The sequence below is a fragment of the Phycodurus eques genome, chromosome 6, assembly GCF_024500275.1.
Source record: "Phycodurus eques isolate BA_2022a chromosome 6, UOR_Pequ_1.1, whole genome shotgun sequence".
Classification (NCBI taxonomy): domain Eukaryota; kingdom Metazoa; phylum Chordata; class Actinopteri; order Syngnathiformes; family Syngnathidae; genus Phycodurus; species Phycodurus eques.
The window spans coordinates 5,186,950-5,210,605 of NC_084530.1; the positions used below are offsets into that span (position 1 = coordinate 5,186,950).

The window sequence follows — 23,656 nt, forward strand, 5'->3', positions numbered from 1 at the left end:
TGTAAACTGGTTGGGTGAACTCCCATGCACCCTCAAGGACCCTGCCGAGGGTGTAGAGCGTGACCACTGTTCCATGACCGGGACGAAAACCACACTGCTCTTCCTGAATCTGAGATTCGACTTCCCGACGGACCCTTCTCTCTAGCAACCCTGAATAGACCTTACCAGGGAGGCTGAGGAGTGCAATCCCCCTATATTTGGAATACACCCTCTGGTCCCCCTTCTTAAAAAGGGAGGACCACCACCCGTGTCTGCCAATCCAGAGGCCCCAATCTCCACACGATGTTGCAGAGGCGTGTTAACCAGGACAGTCCCACAAAATCCAGAGCCTTGAGGGACTCCGGGCGGATCTCATCCACCCCTGGGCCCTGCAACTAAGGAGCTTTTTAACCAGCTTGGTGACCTCAACCCTGGAGATAGGATAGCTCACCTCAGAGTCTCCAGACTCTGCTTCCTCATAGGAAGACGTGTCTGTAGAATTGAGGTCTTCGGAGTATTCAGCCCACTGATTCCCGATGTCCCGATTTGAGGTCAGCAGCACTCCACGCAAAGCAAAGTCTTAAAAGTATTTTACACAGTCTTACTCTTAATTCAAAGTGAGCATACCTTTTGCTAATAATATTTGTGTCCTTTTTTTAAACACTTGCTCCTCATCCAATACGTATCATCATTGACCATTGCCTATTTTATCAGAAATAAGGTACCGGGGCTGCCAGATTTTTGGAAAGTATGTAATATTACAATGTATTGAGCAATGGCAATTGATTAGTATCAATATTAATTGGTAATATTAATTAATCGCCATTGCTCAAGACATGAAATGAATGCTAGATCCATCACCTCAAAGTCCCTTTTTTATATTCAAACGTTACAACCTGCTTACCGGCAGTTAAATTCTGTCGCTCACTCTCACCGCTGGTTTAAAAAAGTCTGCATTTGTGGCAGGCCTACCTGCCCGCCTGTTGCGCTGTCTTCAGCGTGTTTAACCTGCTTTTGAGGGTGCATTGCTGTCACAGACGTGGAGGCTACAACAGTTCCTCAAGCGAACATCTCTATGATTCTTGTACATTTTGCAGCATCTATGATGAGCATTTTCAATTTCAAGCAACTTCTTTTTGGTTTTCTACGTTGCAACACAGTCTCTGCACGTGTGTCATTTTGGGAATGTAATTCGTAACTACTGAGTAATTAACTGATTACCTTTTCAAAGTAAAAAGATAGATAGATAAATAGATAGACAGATAGATCAATAGAAAGACAGACAGACAGACAGACAGACTGTCAGGTAAGTCTCTTCATTTGAGAGCTATTTATCTTTACCTGGACTCCTCCGTTTCTCCAGCTACAGTGTGTCTCCTGCGCTTCAATTCTTCTGAGAAACGTCTCTTTCCTGACGCCCTCTTCCTCTCCTCTTCCCTAGTCACTCCCCATGAAATCCTTCTGTCTTTTTTTTCCTCCTCTATTGACTTAGACCTGAATCAAGTTTGTTTTCACCCCACCATTCATTGTGTTATGTGTTTGTGCGTGACAGAGAGGAGAAAGGGCATGCAGTTGGACAGAAACATGCAGCAGTTGCCATGCAAAAAAGAAAAGATACACCCCCATTAGCATGCATATTACAAATAAATGATCTCACCAAATATGACTTTCGAACAAAATACATTGATACTAATTTCCAAACATGCAACTGTACTTGAACATAACTAAACTAAATCTAAAATGTAATAATTAAACAAATTAACAAAAGGACTGACCTAAGACGTCCCCCAGGGCGTTCTGACTGGATAGACATGTAGCTGGTGCTACTGAGGTGAGAGGCACTGCTGGCACGGGAGAGAGCTGACATATCACTCATATCGCTGTCTGATGACCTTGCAGACATGTTGTCGCTGCTTCGTCGCTGTTCTGCAAACATCTATGGACAGGAAGAGTAGATTTATAATTTAAAGGTGAAATCTCTCGAGGCTAACACAGGCTGGATCGAGCTCAGGGCCATCATAAAAGTAACATTTTAACACTGTTAACTGTCATAAATGTCAGGTGTTAAAAGTTAATACTTGTTGATGGTAAAATGTTTTAGCTGTAATCAGCATAAACATGTTGTGAGGTGCATTATGTCTCTAATTAATCAGTTTTTGCTTTCTTTGTAGTGCATTCAATTGAACGTAGGTTGAAAAGGATTTGGAAATCATTTTCTGTTCTTATTTATATTTTACCCAACGTCACAACTTCATTTGAATTGGGATTTGTATATCGATGAATACAAATATGTTGACATTCGATAATCTACTTTAACAGTTCAACCTTATTTAGATTTTCTAAAGATGAACAAAAAGCAGGCTTACCTCCCGTTTATTCTTGAGGTCTGACTCAGGGTCATGGGAGGCTGAAGGCCGGTAGGAATGTACTTTCATATGCAGCTGTCGGGCTCGCTCTTCAACTGCAAGGGCTAAGATAAAACCAGGAATGATAATTTTATTCAACCAAGTAAAATAACTAGGTCTGTTTCCTGACTTTGGGCTATATTCTCCCATTCAAGCGTAAATCTTTTTTTTTTTTACGCACCTGGCGTGCACACTTTCAAGGTATGCTGATTCTCCTGTAATAACTTCTGACACACTTGTGCATAAGTGGCCTAAGTACTGCGTAAGTACTGAAGACCCTCATTCAAGTCTGAGGGTGGCTGTAATTCCAAGAGAGTGGGGTTTTCCTGAGATGTGAATGTCATAGAAATCCACTTGAAAAATATGTCACACTTTAAATGTGAAATTGACTTCCATAGCAGATACGGAAGTTAATCTTCGCTCCCGTCACTGGCGCCTTCACTGGAACTGAGTCATTCAGTCACAAGCACAGTATTGCTTATGAATGGAGCGGTGGGCACGTAACATTGCCGCTAGTTGGAGCAGTTGCAGTAACTACAGTGGGTATGGAAAGTATTCAGACCCCCTTAAAATTTTCACTCTTTTTTTATATTGCAGCTATTTGCTAAAATCATTTAAGTTCATTTTTCTTCCACATTAATGTACACCACAGCACTCTATATTAACAGAAAAAAAAACTGAATTGTTTTTGCAGGCATTAAATAAGAAAAACTGTTGCATGGGAGCAAAAGCCCCTAAATCAGGAGTGCCAAACCAGTCGATTGTAATCTCCTGGAAAACTGTGGACTGATCCCAAGTCGACTGTGAGGGCTGTAGGAAAATTATTTTCTTTTTGGGGTGTGAGGGTGTGCGTATTATGTATTTTGTAATAATGTACACTCCAGCCTGCACACCATAGCAGTCTCACGTTCTCACAAAAAATAGTATTAAAAAAATAAAAAACTAACCTTTAACTTACGGCAGCTCGTGCCTGACAGGAAGTTGACAGCAGCAGTAGCTAGCAGCCAAAGATCAATTTCTAAAAGTTGACATGGCGGGGAAACGAGCCAAAACCTACCATTTTCACCGTGAGTTTTTTTTCATTCTCATTCAAAGCCTGTTTGTTTGATCTGCAATGCAGCAGTGGCATCGGCAAAGAAAGGGAATTTGGAGCAGCATTTTAAAACTCTACATGGGAACAACAGCTTTACGCGCTACAAAAGTGCGGGATTTGTTAGCACAGCTTGAAGCAAAGCAGTTATTACTATTACTTCCTGTCGCTTCAGTCACGTCCTTGCGAAATACAAGAAATCATTCAAAGACGGAATATTGTGAGGGAAGCCTTACGTCACGCAGCCGATAGCCTCTTTGATGACTTTAAAAATAAAACAGAGATTGTGAAGGCTAAAAAGAAGTGCATCTCTCCCATAATATTGCTACAAGGCGATGTAAGGGAATAGCTGTCGATTTGGAGGAGCAACTGAGTATAGATATTGACGCAATTTAGTGCTTTTCCGTCCAATTTGACGAGCCGACTGATATGGTAGACGTGCCACAATTATGTGTATTTAACAGGATGGTTTTTGAAGACATGCATCTGATGACCACCTTGCTGCCTGCCTACGTCTTCGAAACGGCTCCTACACTCCTGAATACGAGAAGCTAGCCTCCTCGTCCCAGTGGCAGGTCTCCCACTAAGGTAAGAAGTTATTTCATTTTTTTTTTAAAACTCAGAGATCTACTTGTTTGGGGTGGAAGGGGGGATTAGTCCAATATCGCCGATATTTCATTGAAGCCCTTTTTTTTTTTTGAGGCCATATGCACCCATATTAATGTACAGTACAAAATTATTGTTTTGTTGTGGCCTAAAATGACAAGTACAGTTCCAAGTTATTGTAAATAAATATTTTTTAAAAAAGCTTGAAAATGTTCAAAAGTTTCACATTTTATCCAAACTTGTTTACATTGTTGACATACAATAGTCATCATAGCCGCGTCGCTTTCATGAGCCGTGAGGAATTAGTGTGCTTCCTAGTTCCAAATCCATTGCCAAAGGTAAACGGTGTGACAAAAAAACTGTTACTGTACCATAAATATCAGGTTCCAGACTTAAACGACTGAGTGTTTTGAGTGTTTTGTATTCCTCAGAGTTAACACTGAAGCTATGCTGCTCTCTCTCTCTGTGTTGCGCTCTATGCACAGTAGACAATAGACATAACCGTCATCACATGGCTGCCACGGCAATGCCCCATGTTTAACATGGCTGCCACGTAGGCACATGAGGCACATCTTTTGGAAATGGATCTAGTCATATTGTATATCTGTGACCAGGAAATACGTCAGTCCCATTTTCTGCCTGCATTGCGCAGCGACGCCAGTAAACAACAGCAGTCAATTCTGGAACTAAGAGACTTTGTCAACACATTTTAAGTGACAAATGGAAACTATTTTTAGACACTTTGTTCAGTCCCCACGGGCGGTTTTATCCGATATCCGATATATTGGTGTTCGTTTTATTGAGGTTTCACTCTCTATAGTGGTTGATCCAAAAGATCCAAAAGAAAGTGTTGTGAGGTTAGGTACTGCAGGCTGGAAAAAGTGTGTGGGTTTGTGATGTTGACACTGAACTGGTGGATCCCGGGAGGTTGGCTACTTGAAAAGTAGATCTTGGGTCAAAAAAGGTTGGGAACCTCTGCCCTAAATAATGATACAGTATATAGACCAACAATTACATACTCCGAATGAGAAAGACATACAGCTGACCCACACATAGTCGCGGTTTGGCAGTTGCGGATTCACACATTGGTGGATTTTTTAGAAATGTTTTCTATTGTTTTTTCAAAGCTTTTCAAAGAGCTGGAGCCTATCCCGGGCGACTCTGTCCGAAGGACGGGGTACACCGTGGACTGAGTAGTAGTAGTAGTATTAGAAGTAGTAGTTGTTGTTGACTTCACTGCCCCATGATCTAAGCAAACAGAGTATTGTACTTGCAACCGCACACCATACCTTGTTCTATGCTGCTGCTTTTAGCCGGGAGCTGTGGAAGCTGCCGGCCCCTGCGACCTGATGAGTTAGTCCCCACTGGGGAAGAGGGGCTACCGTGAGGGTGTGTTCTGGCAGACAGAAATATAAAAAGATGAAGGAATGGGGGAAAACACATACAGTACCATAAATGTTTAATTTTCGGGGGACGAAACAGTATCACAGGCAGACAAAACAAAAACTGAAGATGAGGTAAAACTTGGAGAGAACAGGCCATAAATCAGCAAAGAGGCAGGGGAGAGGTTCGAGAGAGACACTGAGTGTGTTTATGTGTCGTATACACAATATACCCACTTTTCTATACACCGCTAAATAGAATTGACAAGATGAGAACGTATATAGAAAGGACAGTTAACATATGCAAGAAATATTTGTGAAAGGTTTCAACATTCTGGAAGTGCTTGAGTATATTTCACACACCCAGCTAACTCTAAGGTTCGATGGAACGATAACAATTTTGAGATGTGGTGAATAAATTTGGTTCTTGTGCATATACAGTGAGCAACAACAGGACCACACAGTAGGAAAGGCCTCCTGCTGACAGTAGCATGCACCTGTCTGTCTGCGGAGAGTTTGGAGAGGACCCAGCCAAGGCTGTCTGGCCAAAGGGTCTCAGTGGCCACCCTTTGCCCCTACTGCCCCTGAGGATAGAGGTGGGCTGGATTCGACTGCCGTTTGCAAAATAATGGAAATTAAAAAGACATTTTGCAAAAAATATCTGAAATACATGTTGCTGATGTTGTACCATTGTGTATACTTTGGTAAAGTCAGAGGTATGTACAGGTATGCATATTTTATGCAAACTAGGTATTCATAAACACTGAATGATCGCTTATTGTGGTTTATTGGAAGCTGGAAGAGCTTTAGTTTATGCTTTCTAACGAGTCAAAGCTACAAACTAAGTGAATCAAAATAAACAGTGAGGCAAATAGAATATGGAAAATGAAGTGTGGTTGGCTGAAAGCTCTTACCTGTCACCCTCCAGGTTTTTTTTGCTGCCTTTTAGACAGTCTGGACTTGATGTATTGCTACACTGCCTGCTTTGGTAAACAGTGACAACCCAGAAAGAGAAGAGGACAAACAAACATAATATGGCCAATGACAGTGATGAAACTAAATAATCAATACTTGTGTGGAAAGATATTTCAGACTGAGGATTGTGTTCAGTCAGAAATGAATATAGACAATCATTGCACATTCCGCCGACATTGTATAACAAAGTGCTTTTAAGACAGTGCATAGATTCGGATCGAGTGCACAGTAGTAAGCATGGGTGAAAACAAATGGAAGATTACAACAGCCTCAGCCCACAAAAGTTTACAAGAAAGGGTTCAAAACAGTCCAAATCACAACAATAGTGAGATTCCATATGAGTCATAAATAGTCTGCAGGACCAGTGTCAACATGTTGGGTCAGAAAGATATAAGCAAGCAAGCAGAGCGACAACATATGTTGGGACGGGGATAGCAGAAATGTCAGGCCTGATACCTGTCTTCTTCAGGTGCCACGTGTTCTACTAAGATCCTGGGATTTGAGGGGATCTTGCAGGGCAATGAATTGGAGCACCTGGAGATATGTGGAGTAGCGGAAGGTGAAGAAACCAGATGCATTGAAGAGGTTTATATTGAGGGAACAGTCAAGACCTACTGCATGACAGAAGACAGATAGTGTGGCTCAGTCTAAAGAAGTGATGCATCGAAACTTCGGCCAGTCGCATGTTTCTGCCGAAAATGGAACGGTTGCCCAAACTCATTGCTCTCCGCTGTTCTAAGGGGAATGCTTGTTAACGCTAGTATGTGTGCTGCACCAGCTATCTACGAGCTACAGCTAACACAGCTAAATACAATGCCGAGACGCAGAGGCGAAAATTCGTTTGCCGTCTGGTGTCAACGCAGCAAAAAGTCACTAATCATCGCCTACATGGCTGTGAATAAGCTACACGTTATCACGGCGAGGACGAGGAGTAATTAACAGGCGAAAGATGGGGATGCCATGCTAATTGCTAAGGTATCATGACATGAAGTCGCAAAACACCAAAATATGTGTCTGGGTGATAAGTACACGTATCGCATAGGTCTGGCTGGAACCACGTTATAGTGGAGAGGATCAAAAAAGGGAGTATGATGTCTCCAGCTATTTTAGAGTGCCAAGATACAGAGAGAGGGGTGTGCTCCTGTTAGAGAACACAGATTGGTTGGTTTGTTTATTGTGGTCCTTTGACATCTAGACACACACACATACACACCCACATACAAAACGTGAGGGAATGCAGGTAATCCGTAACTGTAGAGTTTGCGGCGCGAACGGTTAATGACTGCGTGGGAAAAAGCAAAGGGAAATAGAGACCACTCACACAATAAGACATTTCAAAATCGGACAGAAAATGTCATCACTGAACTAAATGTTAACGTAAAAGACGTAGTAACCAACTTTGAAGAGCGAAATATTAGGCAAATGAATAAGGGTTTGGAGAAAAATACTGCAATACATGATAACGCTCGACAGCCACATAAGGAGCTGAAGCGGAAACCGGAAATGAATTAGTACGTCACTGCTAATGCACTATGTCACTTGAGAAAATGGGCCTATCAGGTTAAAAGTACATTATAATAAATTATAATACATATTAATAAGATAACCTTTATTAGTCCCACAATGAGGAAATTTGCATAAGTTCAGCAGCAATAGTGGATACAGGAAATACAAAAATAGCATCCATGAGAAGACATTTGGCTGTAAATGTGTCCGCCATTAAAGGTCAAGGCAACAAATATAATAAAATAACAAATATTGAAGCCAAAATTTATTCAGTTATGTTTCCAGAGTAGTGATTATGTTGTTCAATTGAACAGTATGCAGAATTATTTTCATCCTATTACATAATATACTAAAATAACTGTCCCAGAGTAATGTTCTTGACATAATTAAAAAAATATGGAAATTCAGACAAATTGTTCTGGAAGTGAATTTCCATATGTTGGCAGCTGTGCAGTCATAGCCATTGGCATAGTAATTTCTTTCGGTGTTTCGGCTTTTGTTCCCACACCCCTCATTTCCGATTTTCGGTTTCAGTCAAGAATTTTCATTTCGGTCCATCACTAGTCTAAAGAACGATCCAATGTATATAGTAGATCAGTAGTTGGTTTAACTGATCAAAAAAATCAAAGTGTTAATAATTTGAGACACAAAGTGCAAACTCACTCAGAAGCTTATTATCTGAGGTTTTTAGGTTTGCTCTCATTTAGTAAGTATATATTGTATATGCAGTATTGTTTAGGCAATTGTAGAGAATGTAGTGGATCTTGGTGAGGGTCCACAATAGAAGTGATTCAAAGATGCAGATTGTTTGCGTTGTCAAGATTGGTGGAACTGTAAAATCAACTATGAGCCCCGGTGGTTAAGGGGACTGTTCAGTAGAAGACAAAAGAAACTTAGAAAGAGGTGAAGTTTGAGTCAAAACAGTAGTTAATTACAAAAAAATTTTTTAAATGTTATTTTTTATGGCGTGGGGGGGATTTATTCCTGAATCTTCTGTACTCCTGTTTTAATGCCAGTACTTCCTCCTTGGGGAGTTCTGCTATAGCGGAGGTCTGCGTGGATGTAATTCAACTTCCCTTCTCACTAGTTGTTACAGATTCAACAGCGCCTCATTGGTTCACTCTATTTGTCCTGAGAAGCGATTAATCAACAATTTTACAAATTGTCAGAATTATTCACTATCAATTCATTCTGCCATTATGTTGCGCAAAACTAGCCAGACGTTACTTTGACTTAAACAATGTGTTGAGTATGTACTGGATGAGACAAACACTTGTTTCTTTGAAATTAAAAAGATTTTGAAGAGTCCACCTTCTACATCGGAAGGTGAGTTATTGTGATGCCAATGACAAATAAACAATTTATGGATTGTAACAATGGCACAAACTAGAGTGGTGACATAAAATGATGCAGGAATGACACACATTTTTTAAATGTGCAAATAATATTGTGAAGGTATTTGGACATGAAAGCTATTTATTCTTAATACCTGTCTGTGTCAGGAGAGTGAAAGTTGGTGTCTGGTCTCAGACATGTGGTGCTGGCACTCCTCACTCTGTCCAACGATGGCTGCAGGTCACTGCACCACCACAGCATGGCGGCAGAGAGAAATAAGGTAGAAATCAACATGGAGACATGAAGGAGGAGAGGAGACAAGGTGGGCGTGATTGCAAAGAATGATATAAAATGAGGGAAAAAAACAAATCAGACAGAATCAAATAATTATGACAGGTAAAGTAGAGAAACAAGCAGGAGTCAAAGATAGAATAAAAAAGGCCATCAGACAGTGCAGTAACATGTAATAACTCCGAATCTCCATTTGTCATAGCCATTCATTCCTGCATCCACTGTGAGACCACTCACATGAGTGAGTTGCCATGGGAACCAGGTCTAAGTAAAAAAAAAATAAAAATATATATATATATATATATTCTTCTCGTGTTCATGTGAGAGTGGAAAGAGAAGGGAAGACAGCTTCCACGTTACTATCAGATGCATACGCCTGCTTCTGCTTTTTGTTGTCAGGTCACGCCGCACTAGGACAAAAGCTATTTTCAACAGATGGTTGGCTCAGTACCATCGCATGACATTGCACATAATGGTTTCGTGCCAAGGGCCTCACATGGAGGATGCCAAGGGCTTAAGATTTGAGTGCTTGTTTAATGCTCTTCATTTGCAATTTCAAGTACAAGCTAAAGCCTCTGTGTGTTGTCACCCGTAAAAGGAAGGAAGGACATGTTGGGGGTAGTTAGAAGACAGGGAGAGGAACCGTGAAGGGGCATTTCTTACCTAACTGTGACCTCATCAGTGAACCTGAGCACACGGTGTGCAAAGATGCTACGATGCATGTTGTTGCCCCCCTCTTGCCTTTGGGGCACCTTGCTCTTTAGGCATGCAGGGAGGGTGGAGCTGTACACCGTCCGCGCCCATAAAAGGCAAGACAAATACAAAGAAAAGCAAGGAAAGACAAAATGATACATGCAGCTAACGGATATGAGTAGAAACAAAATGTGTGAACAGAACACGAGTGTGGAAATGACAAGGCTTTAAGGACCACTCATATCAATGGTCAACACCAAAACATGATTTCCTATTTGCTTCCCCGTTCACCTGTTATACTTTGTGAAAACGGGAATGTTTAAAAAGAGAATGGCTGGATTAGGTTGCCAATATCAGAGTGAGAAAGTCATAATGTAAGCGTAATCCAGACTTTCTCTCTTTCCGTCTCTGACTTCCTACATATCGGCGGCGAAAACGTAATGCTGATTACATAATAAGAGTAAGCTATTGAGTCACCATGTGTTGAAGGAAACAAACTACAGCCGTGAAATGCATAGACAGATGAAGCCATGCTCAGTATTTAGAGTTGATCAGAAAAAAAATGCAAATGAAGTTCTGTCTGACAGGTGATTATGCGGATTATAATGAAGTCAAAATCATATATTTTAATGCTGCTCACCTAATATATATATATATATATATATATATATATATATATATACACATATATATATATATATATATATATATATATAGTATATAAAATGAATGACATGATAAATGATCTCTCTCTCTCTCTCTCTCTCTCTCTCTCTATATATATATATATATATATATATATATATATATATCCTCTCTCTCGCTCTCTCTGTCTCTCTGGAAACAATGAGTCCCTGCAACTTATCATCACGGAGGACAGATAAAGTAATCTTCCACTATACGATGGTTGTTGGTTCACGGTCCTGCTATATATAGAGATTTTTATTTGTACAATATGTTTGTGTTATCCATTGCTCTCTGCTCTCTCTCAATATATTACTGTATGTTTCAGCCTGCCACGATGGCACATTTTTTAAGGACGATATCTTTTCCCAAAAACTATCACGATAAATGATAGTATTCTTTTTTTTTTTAATGCCACTGAAATAATGATATTATAGAGCACCATAAAGTACATAGTTTTAATAACAATTAACTTTCAATTCTAAAGAAAACATTGGCATTGGAATGTAGAACAAGAAATTAAATATGTTCGATAATAAATACAAATAAATCATACTCTGGTTCTGCTTGCAAAAATTGCACTTAAAAAAATGGTGAATATTTGTCAAATACTGTAGGTATCGTGTCATTAACCCACTAAAGAGATTTCCTAAAGCCTGCCAAATTTGAATTAAAAAAAAACCCCAACAAAAACACCATGTATGCACTAGAAAGCATTTGATCTTTGTCACTGCTTTTAAGTCAGATGCTATACATTTTAATATTAGTTATTTTTTAGTCTTTATTTTTATTTATTGTATGAATGTTGTTGTGTTATGTACTGTATAATTTCTGCTGCGTCTTGGCTTTTGAAAAAGAGATTTTAGCTCTCAATACGCTTTTACCTGGTTAAATAAAGGAGAGATAAAATGTAAATAAGGCCCGCCCCCAAGCTGCTGTACTGCCATGTCAGACCTTTACCTGTCAATCAAATGACACTGAATATGAGTTTGCTGAAGTGAACTACTGCCTGAGTATTGATAACATGTGCCGATGTGGTTATGATTATGGGTTATGTATGTGATGTGGGGAACAACACACACACGACTCCGAGCGCTGACATTTTAACAATATCGCCGCGGTCGAATGAGCTTTTTAGCTCCAGCCCTTAGCTCGCAAGCTTGTTAGCTCGACTAGCTCGACTTTATTTATTATGGAATAAACAGACAACTTAATCAAGTTCAGAAAAAACTCCTGTGTCCATCGTATAGAACGCTAACATGCCCTACTCTGCCTCTGATTGGCTAGCCCCAAGAAAGACAGAATTCATAATTTCGATTCACTGTGTAGGTCTTCACGAACACACACACCTACACACACACACACACACACACCTATTCATTCTGCGTCTGCACACACGTGGTTTAAGACCCGCCCTACGTATGTCTGTGGAGAGCTTCCACAACACGTAGCGAATCAAAAGTAGGAATCCTTGGTGCGAGCCAATCAGAGGCAGAGTGGGACGGGTTATCATTAGAATTTTCATTGTTGTGGTAACGTGGAGCAGCAAGCCGCTGGCAGAACGCCGTTTACAACACAACCACAACTGGAATCTTTAAGGGAAAGTTCAATGTTTATTATAAATATATATATATATATATATATATATATATATATATATATATATATATATATATATATATACACAGTATATATTTGTTCAATTGTAATAGCTTGTCAGTCAATTTATCAGTTTGAAAAAAATCTCAAAGTGAAATCAAACAATCATGTTGGAAGACGATATTGTTTTCGGGTTGCAGTTCTTGGACAAAACATTAATTTTGCTGATTAATAAAAACATTATTTGACATGACATGCAGGTGAGAGGCAGATTTAAATAAACAAAAACAATTGCACAGCAAAGGCCAAAATGTCCTGATTTGTAGTCACTAAAATATAAATCTATAGCTGAAAACAAAACAAAAAAAGTATAAAAATCTAATTCAGGAGTATCTCCAGCATAATTCCAGGCATCCTGTTTTACTGTATGGTGTTATCCCAAAAAGATTGTACACATTCCTTAACTGTCCTATGCACTCTTAACCTGACGTAATATCTACTTGGTAAAAATATGAACTTTATCATTCTGGCTCATGGGAAAATGAAAATTGAAAATACATTGGACCTGGAGTTAATCTGGCTTGATTTAAGATGGCTCTGAAGTGAGTTTGACCATAGCCTGTACTTCATAACAGCACAACCAAAGCTTCAGGACAATAAAAATCCCAGGCGGAAGCAGAAGTTACCTTGCTGACCGACCTACAAATGTTTCACATAGCTAACCCATGTATAGAGTTGTTTTGATGAAATCCTAATCTGCATTAATTGCCTAGGTCGAATGATGAACAGATATAGAGTATAGGGAAGGTACAGGTACCATTTTTGTTGGCAAAAGCAACTACATGGCAAAGTGAGTTGGCACCAACACAAGCAGACAGAGGGACATGGGGGCATTTCATGTGTTGAGAAAAAAAGCTGCAGCAACAAAATGGCTCACCAACTGCACAAATGAGCATGAAAAAACTGAACAAGGAAGAAAAAGGGAAACAACGACTACTGTAACCTTCTCGCTTACCTGTACATGTCTTTATGGATACCATTTACTAACAGGGGCATTTTGGGGGGGAGTGTGTTGCTATCTCTACATGCACCCCTGGTTGTATGAGCGAAGGCAATGCACACAAAGACAAAAAAAAAATAAAAAAAATGACTATATATTTGTATATATATATATATATATATATATAACTCCTGTGAGTGACAACATAACATATAAAAATGAAACAAGTTAAACAAAATAAATTTTACTTCTATGAGGACAACTTGTCTAGTAATATTTTCACACAGTGTCTTTTGTGTCATTCATACTTCGTCACATGCGGATACGAATGTGTACAATTCAAGAGTATTAGAACTTTGTGGTAATTCTCCTGTGGACACCCACAAAACATTCACGATAATACACGCAGACACTCACAAACATATGCACGCATGCATGCACACACACGCACGCACGCGCGCACACACACACACACACACACACACACACACACACACACACACACACACACACACACACAGAGTTTGCATCAATACAAACATTGAGTGTGTTAAATGTCTTTGTTAGAACATACTGAGGATGACAATGGTTAGAAAATGGCATATTCTATCAAATAAAACTGGATGATCATTGTTAGCTTCTGTTTTTACCTGTTTGTGTGTAGGCACTCTGCACTCCCGCCTCGGATTGACCTGTGCATCTCCAGGGCCTCACTGTCATTGCCATGACGATGGGTAAACAAATGAAAATATCACCCGAAAAAACACAACAGAAGAGGATGGCAACTCAGACAGGCATGTGATTTTATGAATGGGAAAAACCATGAAATAATTTATGATTTACTGGATCATTAAATCGTCATTAAATAATATTCAGCAGACTGATATTGAAATGCAGCATGATACAACCACTAGTGTCACACTGTTAGTAGTATTAGTAAAAGATAGTTTGCAAATAAAATTAGGCTGTATTTTGAAAATATTAATATCTATATTAAGAGTTGTGATTTTAATGCGAAATGAAACGCAAGGAAAATGAATCTCTAAACTATGTTGTCTTTGTCTATTTTCATCAACATATTATTAAGTAAATGTTTAGCACAGTGTCATCCCCAAATCGAAATCTCCAAAAGGTTACCTGTCTTCAGAGTACTCGTAGTCTGAGTCACCAGAGCGTTGGTGCTCCAAATGGGAATCATGGTCATGGGAAGGTGACCGAGAGTGGTGGCGGTTCTGATGAATCTCATCCAGGCTCCTGATATCAAAAATGCTGAATTACTTTCGCCAAACACAAACACATACAGTTTGAGTAAAATGAATGGAAATGTATTCCTGTTGTGTAATTTGGCATTTTTGATGAAAACGTTCAAATGTGGTCTGTATAGGTCAATAAAAAACAGTGACGACATCATTGATAGACAAAGACAAGCCCACATGAGGCTTTTCTTTCCAATAACTGACAATGTCAAAACAATTTCATCACAAATAACTGGTGGTTGTCAGAAACTTCAATGGTGTAGTCAGTACACTGCTACCGTTTCAAGTTTGACACAAAGTTGTAACGTCTGACTAAAATTCCGCTACTGCTTTTGAAATGATGTATGTTGCGATCTAATTATGAATATAATTAGCATTTGTTAAAATCTTAGACAGGAGTTTCAAACTCAAATGCACAGGGAGCCAAAATTTGAAGCACACCAGGTCGCGGGCCGATACACATTTATTGAACAGACTAAAGTGAAATGTTTTTTTAACATAAAAGTTAAACAAAACAGACAGGATACAATATTATTAAAAAATGAATCAACTTCAAATGTTGCTCTGCATAAAAATGCTTGTTAAAATTCTACAAATGCAAAATATGAACATTGATGCAAAAAACCTTAAAAATATAATATAAATTGTGCTGACAGTAAAAGTTAAAATAATAAATTCAAACTATAAAGTTTCTTTGCTCTTATGCCATTTTTGTTTTTGAGCTGGAGGTATTTTGCTTCAAACCCAGCACGAAGGTAAATACATTACATTACATTCTCACCCTTGACAAACTCACACAACTCATCAGGTAGGAAAAAGAGTCAACATGCTTGCTCAATCCTCTCCCTGGAAAACGCGTTAAAGCGCTGTTTTCAATTTCTACTTGTAATTATTAGCACAAAAAAAGGGGGGAAAATTTCGAATAGTCATTATGTATGGCTTATTAGGCCACTAATATACTTGTATTGGCCAATTGAGATCAAACTGGGTTGAATGTGGGTCCTGAACCAAAATGAGTGGGGCCCCCTGATCTGCAACATATAAAACACTGACTGATGATCATATCTTGTCAACACAAACAGTGAAAGTGATACGTGACCAATTTGCGGCGGCAGGTTACACTGACCTTTGCATGGGCACATGTGCAGGCCGCGACCTCGCCCTGCACGAATCCTCTCGGTGAGGAGATACAGAGCGAGATCGATGCTGAGAGGCACGCTGCTGTTCGGGCACAGCCAACGTACTGCCTCGTTCTCGTTCTCTGGAACTATGCTCTCCTCCTACAAAACGATCGAAAAACAAATACACACCAAAAGATCAAATGTATATCCTTTGATACCGACACATTATTGTGAGCATTGCGCTCCTAATTACCCTAAGGTGTGATATGCTTTAGTAAAACATCAAGATGGTTCACAGGCAAATGGTCAATTTGCAAACAATCCTAAATAGCTCTTTCTGCAATGTTCTGTTAGACAAGAGGGTGTACTTAGCATTTGCTAAAACTTCAAATTGCATACAGCAGGGGCTGTCAAAGTGTGGAACCTTGAGCCTCTCCGAAGAGAAAAAAAATGGTCAAAGCCACCCCTGCTCGACTATCCCTGCTTTCCCCTGGATGATATTTTTGTGGAGGTTTATGCTCACCTCAGACATTGTCTCCTCTTTCAATTTAGGGACTAAAAATCAACCATTTTTTCCTTTCACGTAACAGAATTTAGCTTAGCAGGTGAAATGTTTCTCATGTTGCTGTACTGCCCTGGAAGTCTTGTGGGGTACCTGCAAAGGCAGCCTAATCCTTTGAAACCCATCACGATACAATATTTAGCGAACACACACACACACACACGTCGGATTACTATTATTGTGATTGTAAGAAAACTATTTGCATTGGGTTAAAAGGAAGAAACAAAAAAGAATAAAAAAAAAAAACACAGCTGCACAGCAGAGGCACGGTGGCCGACTGGTTAGAGCGTCAGCCTCACAGTTCTGAGGACCCGGGTTCAATCACCGGTCCCGCCTGTGTGGAGTTTGCATGTTCTCCCCGTGCCTGTGTGGGTTTTCTCCGGGCACTCCGGTTTCCTCCCACATCCCAAAAACATGCATGAATTGGAGACTTTAAATTGCCCGTAGGCACGACTGTGAGTGCGAATGGTTGTTAGTTTCTATGTGCCCTGCGATTGGCTGGCAACCAGTTCAGGGTGTACCCCGCCTCCTGCCCGATGACAGCTGGGATAGGCTCCAGCACGCCCGCGACCCTAGTGAGGAGAAGCGGCTCAGAAAATGGATGGATGGATGGACAGCTGCACAGCAATTTCAAACATCAAAATGACTCATATCAGTTTTTTAATAATTATGTGAATATACTGTAGAGTTCAACAAATGACAGGTAATAGGCCACAACCAAAACAGTCAAACAATAAAGCAGTTAACATAAAAAGTGTCTTAAAAAATAAATAAAACCATTAATTTCTGTCAGATATTTGAGACATGCAGAGCAATAATGGGAGACTAAGTGGAATGTGAGTGAGCTAAACCTACAGTTCTACATGCACTTCGTGTGACAAGTGTTTCTACAGTCAGCAGAGGAGGAGAACGTTTTACTGTAGCCCCTGGGATACGGCACACCAATAAAATAAAGTCATAATAACGTACACCACCAGCCCAATAGAAATATAATGACTTATATAATAGAAGATTTGGGTGCAAATTGCTGGATTTCAGAGGTTTAGGGGCAATAATCTGTTCTCTCACCCAGTGCTGGATGCCCATAGGCTGCTACAAGGCAACATGTAGTAACCATGCCCCCTACCCACCTTTAGTCACTATCATCAAACCATCATCAAACTCTGTATCAATGATGCGATGAGACCCTGCACTCACGCACACACATACAGTACAAAAGACGATCAGATTGGGAGGTTCTTGATCTTGTGCACTAAGCGAAAAATCTAGATCAAGAAAGATCCCACACACAAGCATACTTTTGGTTTTCAAGCTAACAGAATGTTGTTAAAAGACTTACTCTGTAGTTTTTTGCTGGGGCTGTCTCCGTGAACGTGTCTGCGTGGAAGGTATGGGGAAGGCTGAGGCAAAGGTATTGAGGACACATCATGTGCCTGGAGTTTATACCAGTGAGGAATGTCATCCAGCAAAGCGGTCTCCAACTCTATCAGGATCTGAGAGGAGGCACAGAACAAAAGGGAAGACACTATAATCTCTCGATGTGCTCTTATATTACAGCATACATAGACTAGCTATGACCATGAACCAATTCAGACAGCGGGAAACCAGTTAAAAAGGACTTGACTGGAAAGGGTGGTGGGCCTCAAACCTACCTCGCCCATGAATTCGCTTTCCTCTTCCTGGACCCTGGGTTGGTCCCAGACGGTGATCTCTAGCATGCGCTCGCGAAAATCTCTGCGGTGAACATGTGAATATATGAAGGTCTGATTCCACTTGGGCTCTGCGCTCTTTTTCACGGTTTTAGTCCGACGTTTACTCTTGTCACTGTAACGGAAGCATTAAAGAATATGCAGTTTAAAAACAAACAGACAACTTTTGTCATAGGGTATTTGTTTAATCTCCTCCTCAGCCTCCCTGTTAAGGTCTATTTGGGGATGCTTCGTCAGGAAGTGGAATCTCAGATTCAGGAGCAGCAGTGTGGTTTTTTGTCCTGGCCGTGGAACAGTGGACAAGCTCTATACCCTCAACAGGGTCCTCAGGGTGTATGGGATTTGTGCATGTGTTTTATGGACCTGGAGAAGGCGTTTGGACCTTGTCACTCGGGGTATTCTGTGGGGGGGTGGGGTGCTTTTGGAGTATGAGGTACTGGACACCCTGATATAGGCTGTTCGGTCCCTGTACGACCGGTGTCAGAGTTTGGTCTGCATTGCCGGCAGTAAGTCGGATTCATTTCCAGTGAGGGTTGGACTGCCCGTTGTCACCCATACTGTTCAGAACTTTTATGGACAGAATTTCTAAGCGCAGCTGAGGCGTTGAGGGGGTCCAGTTTGGTGGCCTCAGTATTGCATCTGTTTTTTTGCAGATGATGTGGTCCTGTTGACTTCATCAAGCCGTGATCTTTAACGCTCACTGGAGCATTTAGCAGCCAAGTGTGAAGCGGTTGGGATGAGAATTAGCACCTCCAAAACTGAGACCAGAGGCCTCTCGCGCAGAGTCAGCTGGGATAAAGAGGCCTCTCCAGGTTGAGAATGAGATTCTGCCCCAAGTGGAGGAGTTCAAGTAACTCTGGGTCTTGTTCATGAGTGAGGGAAGAATGGTGCAAGAGATCACCAGGCGGCTCAGTGAAGAGTCTGGAGTAATGCGGACTCTGTATTGGTCTGTCGTAGTCAAGAAGGAGCTGAGCCGAAAGACAAAGCTCTCAATTTACCAGTCGATCTATGTTACTACCCTCACCTATGGTCACCAGCTGTGGGTCGTGAACAAAATAACAAGATTAGGGGTGGGCATTGGTAAGAGCCACACAATTGAATTTGATTTAGATTCTTTAGGGTGCAATTTGAAACAAAACAAAAATGGCTCCAGGGCTGCAGTTTTATTTTGCTTCTTTTTGCGGTATAATCCAACTCAGAAGGTCCTGACGACTGTTTTCCCAAAATGGTGTGCCGTTTCCAAGCAAAAATACTGGCAAACACAATAAAACGTGCCGAGTGTGACCATTACATCAGCTGGAGCGGCGTCACTGGCGTGGGGAAGTATGGACAGTGTCTGAAATGTCAATGCCTCTGATACCAGAAGATCCATCCATCCATTTTTTTATTCGCTCATCCTCACTAGGGTCGCGGGCGTGCTGGAGTTTATCCCAGCTGACTCTGCGCGAGAGGCGGGGTAGACCCTGAACTGGTCACCAGCCAATCGCGGGGCACTTATAAACAAACAACCATTCATACTCATATTCACACCTACGGGCAATTTAGAGTTTTCAATTAACCTGGCCTGCAATTGGATGGCGACCAGTTCAGGATGTTTCCCACCTCTCGCCCAAAGATAGCAGGGATAGGCTGCAGCATGCCCGCGACCCGCGTGAGGATAAGCGGTATAGAAAATGGATGGATGGAATTAACCTAGCATGCATGTTTTTGGGATGTGGGAGGAAACCGGAGTACCTAGAGAAAACCCACGGGGGCATGGGGAGAACATGTAAACTCCACACAGGTGAGGCCCGATTTGAACCCGGGTCCTCAGAACTGTGAGGCAGTTAAGCAGTCGGCCACCATGCCGCCGATACCAGAGGACCGATCCTCAAAAATAAATGTCCATACTTTTGATACTTCAGTCATTTGAGGAACTGTTTTTGCAGGACCGTATCACAAAGGAAATCGGTGGTATTGATCATTAGAAGACGCACAGAAGGAGAACATAGAGCAGTGGCACAATCTCACCGGAGCAAAAGCCATACAATGCGAATCACATGCAAAGCACCAGGTGGTGAATCGTTTCGGAGGATTTGCTGAATCGATATTGAATTGCGGAGAATTGCAATGCATTAATGAATCAATATTTTTATAGCAGACAAAATTAGTTTACGCCGCAGGGTGTCCGAGCTCTCCCTTAGAGATAGTGTGAGATGTGGCTCGGGCATCAGATTAGGATGCCCCCTGGACGCCTCCCTGGTGAGGTGTTCCGGGCATGTCCCACTGGGAGGAGGCCCCGGGGACGACCTAGGACACGCCCGAGAATTTCCCGGCTGGCCTGGGAACAGCTTAGGATTTCCCCGGAAGAGCTGGATAGGCGGAAGAAAATGGATGGATGGATGGGAAAAATGTCTGTATGACCTGACAGTAGAAAATGATCTACAAAATGATCTTTTGAAAAATCATCCCTCTCTGGCCAATTTGATTTTAATTATTATTTTACAACTTGTCACTGCGCAACAGGAACAGCGTATCAGAGACTGTAGAGACAGAAGGAATGACCGATGATCATTTCCACACCCACACATTCGGGCACGTGCAGCAGCCTCACTGTCTGCACACCCAACAGCTTTGCGCAGACTTCTACTTTTAGGTTAGCAGCAAAAGTTAAAAAGAACGAATTGGACAGATTCCGAGACAAAGCAAGGGTAAACAAGTAACGTGCATGTTCACGTTAGTGAGGGACGTGGCTTTAGCTCGAGACACGAGGGCAAGGGGAAGCGAGCAGTGAAGTGAGGGTACATTCAAATCTTGCGAGCAGTTTGAAAACTGCATATTCTACCTTTACTATTACAATGGGACATAGACAGTATGAACTGCAGAACATTTTGTTGCATTAAAAGTGGTGTTTGAAAAAAAAAAAAGATTCTGGTGCAAAACACAGCAGTGAAAAGACAGCAGCAGAGAAACGTTACGAATACAGTCAGCAAAGGTCAGTCAGAAACATCCATCCTTTCGACACTGCTTGTCCTCATTATGGTCGCCGACGAGATGGAGGCTATCCCGGCTGACTCTCGGCAACGGTGCGGAGGATTTGTTCAACACGAGTACAAAATGCTTCACGACAAACCTGCCAGACAAGTGACATTCCTTGTCCCTAAAGCTAGCTTCTGTACCTGGGGATCGGACAGCCAAGGTCCTTGCCTTTGGCTGTCACCCAGCTCTCTCAGCACCCAACCCCCTTAGCCCCTCCCACAGGTGGTGAGCACACGGGAAAGGTGACCCACATTGCCTCTTCGGGCTTTGCCTGACTGGGCCACATGGGTGCAGGTCTGGCCACCAGGCGCTCCCCATCCGGGGCTCCGGTGACTGGCATCCGGGCGAGTGAAAACGGCGTCCATTTATTTTCATCGTCATAGAGGGTTTTTGAGCATGCTTTGTCCCTGTTCCTCACCACGGACCTGTTTTCCCTGGGTGACCCTAACATGGGCATAAAGCCCACAACAACAGGATCATTGGGATGCACAATCCCCTCCACCACGATAAGGTGAAGGCTCAAGGAGGGGTACATGCTCATGTATGATACAAAATGACGTCTGTGCAGTACTCACCTTCTGTCTGGGAGGAAGTACATCTTGACATATGGGTTCCGAGGGCGTCCATCCGGTCGGGATGGCAGGTCTATGGCTTGAAGGACGTTCACGATGAGTTGATGGCCTACTTTGTCATACCAAAGTTTCACCTGTAATGTTATTTGGAGGCATTTAACCCCTGTCTGTATACAGTACATACAGTATGGCCATTTAGATGATGTATCATTTGGCTTATATCCCTGAGGTAGGTACTTACCGACAGTTGTCCAGGCAGTACCAGAGGAAGGTCTCTGAGGGTTCCTGGGCTTGTTGGGGACATCACTGATATAGAGGGACGGTCCATTTTCTGTGACTCAAAGGAACTAGAACCTGCTAAAGAATAGGGAGTACAGCACCAACTAATGTAAAACAAAAATAGAAACAGCCACTCCAAGATAATAAAGTTATTTTTGTTCTTAAAATAGACAAACGCTTTCGCATTTAATTTCATCCATCCATTAAATTTTCCGAACCGCTTATCCTTACTACGGTCGCAGGTGTGCTGGAGCCTATCCCAGCTGACTCTGGGGGAGAGATGGGGTACACCCTGAACTGGTTGGCAGCCACTCGTGGTGCACATACAAACAAACAACTATTCACACTCATATTCACACCTACGGGCAATTTAGAGTCGTCAATCAACCTACCATACATGTTTTTGGGATGTGGGAGGAAACCGGAGTACCCGGAGAAAAGCCACGCAAGCACAGGGAGAACATGCAAATTTCACACAGGCAAGGCCAGATTTGAAGCTGGGTAGTCAGAACTGTGAGGTAGATGTGCTAACCAGTCGTCCACCGTCCCGCTACATTTAACTTCATAATTTAAAAAAGAATAATTACAAATATTAGATACTTACTAGATTCGAGAGGAGGATGAGATGACTCTGGGATTCTAGGAATGTCCCTATGAAAAAAAAAAAAATCCCCAACATCTGTCATCTTTCGAAGCACAGGTATCAATTTAATCCCAAGCAACAGCTACACGAGCAAAAAAATTATGTATGTATGTATGTTTAACATGGAGGGAAGTAGCAGGAAAAATAATGACAAGGGAAAATCTATAATGTAAAGGATTTGAGGTAAATTGTGGGGGGCAGGTTCCACCAATTAAATTCAACACTACTTACTGATATGCTTTATATACTTTTCTCAAGAGGTTTTTGGACATAATTCGGTGAATAGATCTTTTAGATAAAGAAAGGAGAAATGAAAAATATCTGTCAGATATTTTTTCCCCTGCTATTATAATGATTCTTATACATTAATGAAGCCACTCTTACCCTATGGGTCTTGAAACAACAAGTTCCACTTGAGGTTCAGCTTTTGATTCAAGAATTATGTTGTACACCTCTTTCTTGGTTGCCCCTGGCAATGACTTCCCATTCCACTGCAACACCTCATCACCTATAACAAAGATTGCAGAAACAGCAACGTGAATACGTAATCCATAGTCCTGTGGAGTGGAATCCGTAGAGTAGTCAGCATACAATTTTTTGATTGTTTGTGCATATTTTAAAGGTGTACGAAGCTCCCCAGATTAATTTTGCCCATACTCTTATGGACCCCTACCATACTTTTATAAACACTTTCTATACTCTTTAAACTCTTACAAATACAGCAATGCACAGTTGTATTGTACACTACGTAGATTTTGTACCTTGTAATATGTGTTTTAATGAATTTTTCTTTACAGTTTTAATGGTTTAGGCTAGGAAACAAAAAAATACAGCATACACACAAAACCCTGTAATATGGCCAATTCTGTGTGATATGCGTCTGAAAAAAATGCAATGCAGTGAATCTGCAATAGGTGAGCCACAATATAGCAAGGGAACAATGTTTTAGGA

At 41.3% G+C, this 23,656-nt stretch overlaps 1 protein-coding gene across 22 annotated transcripts in view; it reads right to left on the bottom strand.

Moving 5' to 3' along the window:
* Window positions 1-23,656, bottom strand: part of rims1b (regulating synaptic membrane exocytosis 1b) — a 116,622-nt gene that overhangs the window by 12,409 nt on the left and 80,557 nt on the right. For 6 of the 22 annotated variants that reach the window (XM_061678682.1, XM_061678700.1, XM_061678695.1 and 3 more), the window contains 20 exons: window positions 23,090-23,213; window positions 22,937-22,993; window positions 22,667-22,713; window positions 22,025-22,140; window positions 21,787-21,917; window positions 18,137-18,308; window positions 17,824-17,977; window positions 15,928-16,081; window positions 14,683-14,799; window positions 14,196-14,258; window positions 13,561-13,638; window positions 10,233-10,352; window positions 9,433-9,522; window positions 6,894-6,971; window positions 6,377-6,445; window positions 5,960-6,073; window positions 5,370-5,476; window positions 2,346-2,449; window positions 1,755-1,915; window positions 1,321-1,473 (listed from right to left, as the gene is read on the bottom strand). In XM_061678682.1, the coding sequence (XP_061534666.1) occupies window positions 1,321-1,473; window positions 1,755-1,915; window positions 2,346-2,449; window positions 5,370-5,476; window positions 5,960-6,073; window positions 6,377-6,445; window positions 6,894-6,971; window positions 9,433-9,522; window positions 10,233-10,352; window positions 13,561-13,638; window positions 14,196-14,258; window positions 14,683-14,799; window positions 15,928-16,081; window positions 17,824-17,977; window positions 18,137-18,308; window positions 21,787-21,917; window positions 22,025-22,140; window positions 22,667-22,713; window positions 22,937-22,993; window positions 23,090-23,213 (2,209 nt within the window). Of the gene's footprint in view, window positions 1-1,320; window positions 1,474-1,754; window positions 1,916-2,345; window positions 2,450-5,369; window positions 5,477-5,959; window positions 6,074-6,376; window positions 6,446-6,893; window positions 6,972-9,432; window positions 9,523-10,232; window positions 10,353-13,560; window positions 13,639-14,195; window positions 14,259-14,682; window positions 14,800-15,927; window positions 16,082-17,823; window positions 17,978-18,136; window positions 18,309-21,786; window positions 21,918-22,024; window positions 22,141-22,666; window positions 22,714-22,936; window positions 22,994-23,089; window positions 23,214-23,656 lie in introns of those variants that run through there. The other 16 variants (XM_061678684.1, XM_061678690.1, XM_061678683.1 and 13 more) reach the window with 16 other exon arrangements.